At 37.3% G+C, this 12,330-nt stretch overlaps 1 protein-coding gene and 1 pseudogene across 3 annotated transcripts in view; both read right to left on the reverse strand.

The window, feature by feature from the left end:
- Positions 1–12,330, reverse strand: part of BBS9 (Bardet-Biedl syndrome 9) — a 448,772-nt gene that overhangs the window by 222,820 nt on the left and 213,622 nt on the right. For all 3 annotated transcript variants that reach the window (XM_032401801.1, XM_032401802.1, XM_032401803.1), the window contains one exon: positions 1,478–1,650. In XM_032401801.1, the coding sequence (XP_032257692.1) occupies positions 1,478–1,650 (173 nt within the window). The remainder of the gene's footprint in view (positions 1–1,477; positions 1,651–12,330) is intronic.
- Positions 4,687–7,784, reverse strand: LOC116630496 (annotated as a pseudogene).

The following is a 12,330-nucleotide window of genomic DNA, read 5'->3' on the forward strand; positions in this document are numbered from 1 at the left end:
AAATAAATAAATAAAATCTTTAAAAAAAAAAAAAAGAAAAGAAAATGCCCCTGATGTGGAAACTCCAGGGATTTACCAGCCAGCAAATAAGGGCAAACTGTATGTCAAACTTACAGTCAATCAGAATCTAATATTTTGTGTTTTAAATATTACAAATACATAATTAATATAGTTTTTTGGAGACTCTTCCATAAACCACTAGATCCCAGTTTTGCACAGTGAAGCATGAATTTTTTAAAATATAACCTAGAGGATTGCAAAGGTTCTCAATCCTTAAAATACCTAAATATATTCCCCAAATGTCAATTTTGGTGCTATGATTTGGCCAAAAGCATACTGTCCTATAAAATACTATCAGCACAGATGAAAGATAACCCAAGTAAGTTCAATTTATTTGATAATGACATGTTATTTGTGATTGTATGCACTGAAATTTTCTCTTTATGTTCACACTCTACTAAAGGGAGAAGTCTTTATAGGTTAAAGTCAATGTTCTTAGAATGTCCAAGGGATTAAACAATAGGTATAATGTTCACATGACATGACATATTCTCTCTCTCTGTCACGTACATACTCACACATCATTGTTTATAAACTGAAATGCAAAAACCTATTGATGCCTTAAAAAGCAGTTATGCTAGAGAACCAATGCTTCCTTGAATAATGTTCAAAATCCTTTTGAAATTCCTCCCCCCCTCCTTTGTAATTGCCTACAGAATCTACTTATGGGCAAATAAGTAAGTAGAATCTGGTGAATTTTTTTTTTAACACATGAGATTTTTTAAACAATGATTGTCATTTGTCCAGTTCATTTATAAAACATGACTCCTGACTATTTCCAAATATCAAATCAGTCTTCAAAGAATGAAGATTTTATACCATCATGATACTCAGGACAATTAACACAGGTTCTTCCACAGAAGAAATGCAAAAATATTTGGGTAACACAATCACTGTCACATCTTATTTGTTTAGACATTTAATCATTCAGCATTTACTAAGTGCCCATTGTGCCAGATACTGAAGAATATTTTATGTGGCTAACCCTCATTCAGATGCAGAAGTTCTGGTGTGCTTGTTAAAAAAGAAAAGGAAAAATCACTTTACTTTATAATCACACCTCATTTATGGCCTGCTAGAATTAGTTAGCCAAATGGCTGCTGATAAGCTCGAACAGTTTTAACACTGGGTTATTGGGGTCAAAGGTTAAGTCCCCATGTGGGAGAATTAAATCAGCTCTGTTCTGAAGCCAGACCACATGCTTAGCTCCAGGCAGCCACTCTGTTCATGTCTGCAAGTGACCACAAACTGGGCAAGAGGGCAGGAACAGATACACAAAATCTACCATCCACATAAAATAACTACTTGAAGCACTAGATTTAATAGCCAAGTACACTAGAATTCTTTCCTCTGTAGCATCTCTTTCTCTTTCATATATAGAAAAATTGCAGGTAATATGAGTTACAATCGTACACACCTCAAAATGATGATCAATCAACTCAAAATATTCTTGAAGGGGCATAGATCCAGAAAAAGAACAGGCAAAATCTTTGATTCCCTGTTTTTCAAAATATTCTTGAAGGCGGATAATAAGTTCATTTGTTATGAGCCAAAGATCTTCGAACTGTTCACTCTGAATGCGATACCGTTCTAAGAGAGAAAAAATAATTAAGGAAAAACGCTTATTAACACATAATTACTAGCTGAAACTACGTGAATTATCACTAACTCTCTGACATAAATACCCAAACAAAAAAGACGTTTTTTCTTTTTTTGGAATACAAATATGATTTCTACTGCTTTATTGCAGTTTTCTACATCAACCACTTAACATTTTCCAATTTAATTCCAAAGGTTTACCGTCACAGTAGCAGCCTGTAGAGTATGGTCCTTTTCCCTATGTTTCTTATCATAGGTTTCAATATAATAAAAACACCCAAATTTTAGTCCCAGGAAGGAAGGAAGGAAGGAAGGTAGGAAGGAAGGAAGAAAGAAAAAGAAAAGGGGGGAAGCAAGCAAGCTAGCTTTGTTTACAAGGTAAGAAAAAAGCCATTGCAAAAGTATAATCTGGTATTCATTAATCTGTTTCAGAATTCTGATATGAAATAAAATTTATTCTGTAGAAAGTCCCCCATATCCTAGACATTGTTGACAGCTTAAATCCCTATAATCATGATCAAAGTTTTCTATTTTTCTAATAGTTCTTTTATTTATATTTGTAATCAGACTCTTCCCTAAATATAAATCTTGTTTCCCTCCATTAGCTGAAACCTCAGCTCCAAGAAAGCCCAATTCCTATCCATCCCCTACCCTGATTTAATGACAACAATGATGACATTGTTACTATGTTACTGCGGTAACAGTAACTACATTTATGATAAGAGCAACTGTTATTTTTTGAGCACCAACTATGAAACAAGCACTGTGATTGCAACAACCTCTTTTTAATAAAAAGGAAAACTACACACAGAGAATTTCAGAGACTCATCAAGGGTCATAAAGCAAATTAAATGTCAGAGCTAGAATTCATGATATATATCTTTTTTCCCTGTCTAAATCCTACCTATTCTTCAAGACCTGGCTTCAGTCCTACCTACCCCAAGAAATCCTTATTTCTCTACCATCCATAGCAGCCTAATATGTACTGGGCACTCTCTTGAGCACTCTGCAGTCACTCTCTGGTTCAAACCTCAATACCCCTATGAGGGAAATATTGTTATCCCCATTTTACAGAAGAGTTTAAATAATCTGTAAGGTCATCTAGCCAGATAGTAACAGTAGGGATTAGAACTCTAGCTATTAATCCAAAGATTAGCTATTAATCTTAACCACATTACAATACTGTATCTCTTTGAATCTATATAGAGACTTAGTATGTCTACAGTTTACTATGCACTTAACCACATATAACCATGCATTTTTTAAATTAACTTTTAATTTTAGAACAGTTTTAGATTTACAGAAAAATTAAGAAGATTATACAGAGTTCCCACATACCCTTCACCCAGTTTCCCCAATTATTATTATCTTACATTATTATGGCTCATTTATTATGATTAATGAATGCACACAGATACACTATCATTAACTAAAGTTAATGGATTACAAGAGTTAGGTGGATTATACTGATTGGTTTTCAGGCACTGAATCAGCATTGCATACCTGGAATAAATTCCATTTGGTCAGGGTATGTACTTTTTCTTATTCTTATTTAACTTTCCAGATGATTATATTCAGTTTCTCCAAGAGATTATAGACTTTTTGAGATTTAGAACCAATTCCTCTATTCTATGTAATTTACAAGTTATTGAGCATCTATTATGTACAATTTCATAAAGAAAGAAAAGTTGGGAGTACAAAGATGAACTCAGTCTCCTTGCCTAAGATGTCTAAGCTCTTGCTAAGGTAGCATGACATGTGGACATGTGAAATATTTATTATATTCCCCATGGTACCTTGACAAATTCTATAAATATATGTCATCTTTAAATTGGTTATTAGGACTTCAATTTGTCATCCTCCATCAGAATTCAAAAATACACCTCCTCTCATTCTCCTAGTCATCTCTCTTTCAATTACATAAGGAATAAAATATACTGGGTATGCCTCCCATAGTGTATGGCAAACACCCTGATGTTCTCTGCTATCATATCATTTCCCCTGGAGTGTCCCCCAGCCCTCCCCTCACTCTAGTCTTATTCTGGATTCTAATTTCTACCCACAGTGCTGATCAGATGATTTCCTCATTTCTCCCCATCAAAGAGAATAGGGCTAAGGTCAGATATAACAGCTTTTACCTTTCTTTACAAATGTCACTGGATGGTTAATGCTCTAAGAACAGAAAGAGCAAAACTGTGGTGGGGTAAGAGTAAAGAGGTAAAAAAAAAAAATGATGATGACAAAATACAGTATTAGAATTCTGTAAATCTCGGGTCCTATCCAAGCTAAACTTGGGACCCAACCTATTAATCCCAGACTGGTATTTAGTCACTCTTTCACTCATTTCCATAACTCAGTGCAAGATACTGGGGATAAAACCATGAATAAAGCAAGAGCCTCTGCCCTCAAGGAGTTCACTGCAGACCTGGAAAGATGGAGTGATGGGGGAAGAGTAAACACTGTTTCTGCCATCACTGATTCAGGGATACTCCATGAAGGTGACGTTGCCACAGAAGTGCCAGGACTTCCCCACAAGGGATACATTCCTATTTTTAAGTAAAATGTGATGGTCTATCCCATAGCAGAAGAGTCAGACAACAGCAAGGGAGCTGCAAAGGGCAGAAGGCACAATAAGTATTGTGTAATAATTACAGATATTCGTAGAGTTAGCTGCCTCAGGAGGTAGGGAACGACCTCACTACCTATGGAAGCATTTAAGGCTCCGAGGTCCTTGGCATTTGGTGCTTTCTTGAAAATCTCCTTGGGAACTGTAGAACTCAATAGGCAAGAAAGACAGGTCATCTCATGTACAAATCTGTCTGTCACTCCATCTGTCCTGGGACAGGTATTTGGTGCCAGCTCAGTGCTGCTTCCAGGTCCTGGCTATTGGTTCCTCCCAGGCAGATGTTTGACTTCTGGCTCAGGACTGGCTCTAGGACCTTGTCTTTTTATGTGTCTGTCCATTTTGGGGCAGCTATTTGCCCAGCCCACAGCCCCCCACCCCCACCCCCAGGCCCAGGTAATACCCTAGGCCTCCAAGGAGAAGATGCTAAGCTGGGCCAGCTTCATCTCCTTTTGCAGCTTTGTGATCTCCCAAAACATTGGCTTCATATTCTTATGCAATAGGTCTTGCCGGATGTAGTAGATGAAAGTGACAAAATTGTACACTACAGTGATCCAAGCTAGAGAGGATGGTGAGGTATAGTTGTGGCTCTCAAAGTGACAGAGCCAGATGCGGTACTGGCAGGTGTGGACACATACGTTGGCACTGCCACACTTAACTGTGTCCACTCATACTGCAGCAGCATCTGCAAAGCCATGGGCTAGGTGGTGAGCATTTGTTGTCCTCCAGACTGGCCTACAACAGCACCAAGAAATCCCGCATTATAAAGTCCAGGCAAGGGCCCACATTCCCTGGGTACACCCTTCCAAGGAAGGAACAGGGGGGCTTGTCCATGATATGCAATTCCCTCCAGGCTTAGAATTCAGCAAAAAGGGCCATATCCATCTCCTTGTCCTCCTCATCCATGGCAATAGTATGTCCCGTAGAGGGGCTCACGACTGGGCAGAGGGAGCTGCTAGTGTTTCTGGCCTTTGTGGGGCCCAGTCTTAGCAGGGTTCAGCAGCTGCAAGTGGGGCTCATGGTTGGGAGAGGCTGGATGTGGATGTGACGACTGCTATCTTCAAGGCTGTCACCTCCACCTGCAGCCTGTCAATTCTACCCACCACTTCCTTCAGCAGCTTTTCTGATGCCAACTATTTCATGAGAGCTTCTCATATCATCTTGTGAACTTCCTCAGAAAGTCTGGACATCAGCAACACCTCTACGTCCTGCTCCAGTGGTTCCTACACCTCCCACAACTGCTCATGGTCCTCATCTTTCAGCTTCAGCTCCTATGGGCTATATGAGCTCCTCCATCAGGAGCTCAGAGCTCTGCCTTTCTTGCAAATCTCCATGGAGATCCTGTAGGAATACCTGTCAATAATATTAGAGAAGAGCTCCCTCCCAGGTTCCTAATACTGAGCAAGTTCCTTTACCACTCCCAGATCCTGAGATTCTGAAAGTGAAAGACACAGTGCCTTAATAATGCTCATTTTAATAAAATTCTTAAAATGCTGCCTGCCACATAGTGAGTACTCAATAAATGTTACCTACTATCATCATTGTCACCATTATTTCCTCAAGAGTATGTATCCCCAGTGATAAATTCTGATAAATTTTCACACTAACTTTGGTGGACAGACTTGCCTGGTCATACCTGAATATGCCATATTTCCAGATTTTCTTGCCAGTATCTACATGGGCAATTTAACAGAAACTGGTATGATAATCTTGTTACAGCGCAGCATAAAAACTGCTCACTCAGCTTCAGCCATACTAGCTTCCTTAGTATCCCTGAAAGCACATTCCTGCCTCAGGGCTTCAGGGCAGGGATTCCATCATAAACCCCATTTGAGCCACATAGAACCTAATTAATCCAGTAACTTCCAAAGAGCAGATATGAAAAAAAAAGTGGCTTTAAGAAAATGTATTTTCCTTGGCATAGAATTTGCCATTTTAGATAAAGCCATAAATTTTTTACATAAACATTATAGTGCTAATATTTCAAAGGAAATCTCATTTATTCTGGCTCTAGAAGGATTTTGAATAGGTTTCCATAAGCAGGTAGAAAAACGTGGGATGTAGTCTAAATACACCTAAAGAATAAAATTTCTTGTATACAAAATGAAATAAAACTACAGAAAGAAAGTTATTCTATTCAACTATAATTTTCCAATATAAATGTGTCACAATTTACATATCTGAAAAGAGATTTACATAAACAACTGGTATTATTGTGACACATCTAAAAGAATTATAGATGTAAAAAAATGTGTGCCCAACATGTAAAAAAATATACACCTCAAGATTCCTTGAATGAAGCGAAGGAGCAAACCATGGATATCTATGGGAAGAGCATTGCAAGCCAGGGAACTGAGTATCAAGGCCCTGAGGCAGGAATGTGCTTTCAGGGACACTGAGGAAGCTAGTATGGCTGAAGCTGAGTGAGCAGTTTTTATGCTGCGCTGTAACAAGATTATCATACTGTTTCTGTTAAATTGCCCACGTAGATACTGGCAAGAAAATCTGGAAACAAGGCATATTCAGGTATGACCAGGCAAGTCTGTCCACCAAAGTTAGTGCGAAAATTTATGAGAATGTATCACTGGGGAAAACATGGACAGGATTCTTAGGAGAACACCAACAGTAATCCCAAATTCGGCTGGCCAGGCGCTGACTGTTGATTGTGCCGGACAAATCCAATTAGCACCCACCCTAATGCCTCCTTGAAAGTGCTGGGCTTAGTCCACAATCACAGCTTACAGTGGGCATAGGTGTTATATTAAGGATGTTGTGCCAAGAAAGGAAGCAGTACCTAGAACTCTTCCCCAGAGAGATGAAGTGTCTTGTCTCTGCTGCCTACAACTGGAACTCCTTTCCCCACCCTGGCAGACAACAAAATCCCTAATCTGACAAAATGAAACATGGGCAAGTCTAAACATTTCCCTTCTCCTTTCATCAGGATTTAAATTATCTGAACAGAGGCCTATGAACTCTCTGAGAGACCCATCTCATTCTCCATAGTGGGCAAACAAAGACTTCTGCTCTATAAAGTAACAGAGAAAAGTCATGTACAGTAGGTTCAAAGCAAAGGGACAAATGTGGGAAATGAAATGTAGCTCCCTTTATGGAAGGGCCACAAGGCAAGAATATCTTTGGTTGACAGTCTAAGGACATTCAAGGTAACACTCCATCTATTCATCCATTCAAAAACTATGAAGTGTAAGAGCTGGGAGACAACGGGGAACAACACCTTCTGGTCCCAGTGTTCATCCGAGTGGTAAAGGCAGAACATAAATAAGTAAACAACAATTAAATAGTTACAAGTTATAAAAGAACTAGAATGCAGGTGAAAAGGGTGCTATAATAAAGGCAAATGGGTACTCTTTCTTGAGATACTATGGGTCACAGAAAGCCACACAGAAACTGACATCGGTAGTAGTACTAATAGTAATAGTGACGAAAATAATACTAGCAGCTAAAATTTACCTGGCACATAGAGTGTACCAGGAAATTGTGACATGCTTTTTGGGGATTATCTCATTTATTCTTACATAATATAATTGTACAGTTTTATCCCCATTTTGTAGATGAAAATACAGGCATTGTTAATTTTTCCAAAGCCATTCGGACAAATTGTAAGGAGAGCTGGGATTTCAACTATCAATTTGCATCTAGATCACATATTCCTCATCATTTTGTCATAAGGTTTGGACTTTAATGATGAGAAGAACAGTTCAGGTAGAGAGACTGGAAAGCTCACAGACCTCAAGGCTGAAAATGTCAGACAGGCACCAGAAACTGAAAGAAGGCCAGAGTGAGGAAGTGAGTGTTCTTAGATGAGGCTGAATGTTAGGCCGGGGCCAGAACACACAGGGAGGACTATAAAGATTGGTAAAGAGTTTGGATATTACTATAAACACAAAGGATTTCAAGCTGGAGAGTGGCATGATATAATTTGTGATTATATGTTTCTTTGTTTTTATTATTAGAGCTGCCAAGTAGAAAATGAATCAGAAAGGGGCCAGAACAGACTGACAGTTAGGACATTATAATCACAGTCCAGGTCACAGATGGTGCTGGTATGTGTAGTAATTAAAGGCATCATGTTAGGAAGAAAATCCTCTGTTTCTCTAGTCTTAGCCTCTGATCAAAACTTAAAATCTAGTAAATTTTTAATCTGTAACTTCAGTACAAATAAATGATAAAATCTTCTATTTTTTTATATACACAAATGGGAAAATTCACAAGGTTAGTATAAAGATCAAATATAATACTATATGGAAGAGACCTATACAAATGCAATTTACCTTTGTATTTTAAATTTAGACCAAGCAAATTAGATGTGAGTGAGTCAAAAATTTATAAGGCATTATTTTTATTATTAACCATTTTCTCAGTATTAGTACTCCAAGATGGTTAATATTGCCCTGGAGACTTTCCAGAGTATACATTTCATGGAAAGGAGAAATAAAAATCTCTATTTATAATATAACATGGAAGAAGAAAGTTGTATTTTAAAATACACCCTTACAATATTCGTAATTAAAATAGCTGCCAAAATGAACATTCAATTTTTTTTTATCTCTTTTCCTTTGCATCTTGTAATAGCAGCTTGGTGGAAATAACCATTTCAGCCTCCAAATGAAATAAATTTGGATAATTGGAGCCCAGTCAATTGCCATTCCACTCTACTACAAATGAGAAAATAATATATTTAACTAAACAGGGCACAAAAATGTATCATGTCAGTCTCTATTCATGTCAGAACATCTGAAGTTCATCAATATAAATAATGTTTGTATTCATATTATAAATGCATAAAAATAATTTATGCTATTTGGAAATTTTAAAATGTGAGATAGATAAGCAGATGAATGCTTTCTAAACCAAAAAGTTGGAGGAAGTAATATAAATAATTTCAGTAGATATTAGTATAATATTCCAGATATACAACTTCTTCAATATTAGTAGAAACTATGGATGATTTCTTTAAGTTTACTTTTCAAGAAGCTTTTTCCAATCTGGATTTATATAATATTCCCTTGGTAATATCGCTAAGAAATTCTAAGATAAATATTAACAGTCATATTATATTCATGAATCACTTTATACATTAGATTTGATCAATACATTTGTCTCTAAATTTTTGGCTTCATTTATTGACAGGGGCACCTGGGTGGCTCAGTCAGTTAAGCATCTGACTCTTGATCTCAGCACAGGTCTTGATCTCAGGGTTGTGAATTCAAGCCCTGTGTTGGGCTCCACACTGGGCATGGAGACTACTTAAAAAAATAATAATAATAAGTAAAAATTAAAAAAAAAAAAAAAAAACTCTCAGAGCCCCTACTACATGAATTTCCAGGCACAGAAGAAAATTTACTGATCTCTAAAACCCCATGCTTTAATAACCTTCTCCTCTTTCTGAAATGCCTTCCACCTAATAATCTCCCATTCATTCCTCAAGATACAAATAAAATCTCACGGAACCTTATTCCTTTGGGTTCCAATTGCACCTAAAGTGTATTTCTGTAACCTTACCAAGCATTCTATTATCAGTTCTCTGCTTGTCTCTCTCATTAGTCCAGGAACTCCACAGGAGCCATGACTGTCTTTATATCTACTATGTCTGCTGAATGAAAAATGAACAAAGGTATAGCCTACTCAGATGAAACAGAGCAAGACCCTTACTTTCCTTGTTCTAAATATATTTTAGTTAACACAGTTCAAGATCATAGATGCTTTCTTTTGGGCAGGTGCAAAAAGAAAGCCTTTTTCAAGGCCCAAGCCTTATTCACATACATAACTATAATTTTTTCATTATATCTGAAAGCAAAATAATCAAAACAGACAAGCAAATGACTTTTACGCTTGACCTTAATCAATCCAATCACTCTTTCCAGTATGTTAAAATCTTTCAGGATATTGAAAAGTTCATTGTATTAGCTATCTTTCCCATTTTCCAAAGGCCTACCTGAGGCTACATAAATTTGCTATTTGCAATTGCTTAGCCCTACTTGTGACAGAGAGTACATGCTTACTCAGCATTCATTGCTAGCTACCAGTTTAGCAAGGCACAAAAATCTAATTTGAAAATCATTTCCTTCAGAACTTGGGGAAAATTTTCCATTGTCCTCTAATATCTAAGGATTTTGCTGATAAGTTAAAATGCTTTCTTGTGTAGCTTTTCTTCCTTTCTAATCGTAGAGGATATGCTCTGGATCCTTAGTGCTCTAAAATTTCACAATAATGTATCTGAATGTGCTTCTTTTTCTCATTTATTATAGTAACATCAAACAGGCTCTTTTAATATCCACAGCTATGACACCTCATTTCCTTGAAAGCCCTGTCTCCATTGGTCTTCTCGCATCTTCACAATCCACTCCCCAAGGTCACACCTTGTCTGATTACCTTGTCTTTATCAGAATCTCTGAACCCTGACATCAACATCTCATTCATTCTTTGACCACCACCTTTTGTTCTTCTAGTTCAACTGTTGTTCTACAACTCCCACTATGACACTTCTTCAACCTTATTAAGACTCGTGACCCATTGACCCCATTAATTTTTCACCATGTATCAATTTTCTCTAATCATTATTTCTCTTCTTAACAGCTTAGATTTGGTAGTGCATTATTATAATCAGTCTCACAAAAAATATTTTACTGGCAATTAGCTGTTTCAAAGTCCCATTCCTGACTTTAGTTGCTCAGATGCTAGTAAACAAATCACTGCCAGAGAAAATTGTCTTGGGATGACTTGGTTTCACTTCAAAATTCAGGATTTGAAACTTCAATGGGTACTCAAAATTGCCTTATCCTTTCATAAGCTTGCTTTCTTATTCTCCAAGACACCAATATCATAACTTTTTTTCCAATTTAGACACCACCAGAGCTCCTTTATCATCCCAACAACAAATCTACAAAATCTCGCTGGACCTACCTCCAATCTCTCCTGTCACAGTAAAGTTACAAAGGCCTATCCTTCAATCTCCCCTGTCCCCAACCTCTGCAACGCACATCCTTTCTCCTTCTCAAGGACTTCATTGCTTTGTGAGTCCCCTTCTTTTTCCTGATCATGAGCCTCTCCCACTGAACTCAATCTTTTCAATTATCACTGAAGCATGTTCTAATAGTGATCATTTTAAAACAAAACAAGGGTGCCTGTGTGGCTCAGTCGGTTAAGCGTCTGCCTTCGGCTCAAGTCAGGATCCCAGGGTCCTGAGATCGAGTCCCACATCAGGCTCATAGCAGGGAGCCTGCTTCTCCCTCTGCTCTGCCTGACACTCCCCCTGCTTGTGCTCTCTCTCTCTGTTAAATAAATAAATAAATAAATAAATAAATAAATAAATAAAATCTTTTTAAAAATTTTTTTAAACAAATAAAACAAAACCCACAACTCCTTCCAGCTACATCTCACTTCTGAATTACTAAGTGCTTTTATTTTTTTTAAGACTTAAAAAAAAAAAGACTTTATTTATTTATTTGAGGGGAAAGGCAGAGGGAGGGGGGAAGCAGGCTCTCAGCTGAGCAGGGGAGCCCAACTTGGGGCTGGATCCCAGGGCCCTGAGATCATGACCTGAGCCGAAGGCAGACACCTAACTGAATGAGCCACCCAGGAGCCCTTTGGTTGTCCAATTCTTAGTGAAAATACTAAATATTAAAAACTTGCAACAGTAGATACTCTAAATTTATCCCTGGATTAAGATGCTGCTCAGACTGCACTGATGTGGGCTGAGACAGTATTATATTCAGTAAATTGAGTTCATCATTATTTTTAAAGCTCTATGAAATTTGTTACTCATAAGTTGTAATTACATAACATTATAATTATAAAAATAAGCTATAGAGACATTACCGAAGAAGTCATCCTTGTGAATTCAGAAATTTCATTCTGGACTCAGAATCAAAAAAGGCTATGCATCTCCTAAGCAACTTATTTGATTTTATCCCTTGAACATTCTGAAAATTGGAACTTAAATGTTTTCTTATTACTTTGAGTCTGCACCCTATCGACTGAACAGTATACATTTCTGAGTGTTAATCTTATTCATATCTTTATTAATTTCC

Source organism: Phoca vitulina, unplaced genomic scaffold (assembly GCF_004348235.1).
Source record: "Phoca vitulina isolate PV1807 unplaced genomic scaffold, GSC_HSeal_1.0 scaffold4, whole genome shotgun sequence".
Taxonomy (NCBI): Eukaryota; Metazoa; Chordata; class Mammalia; order Carnivora; family Phocidae; genus Phoca; species Phoca vitulina.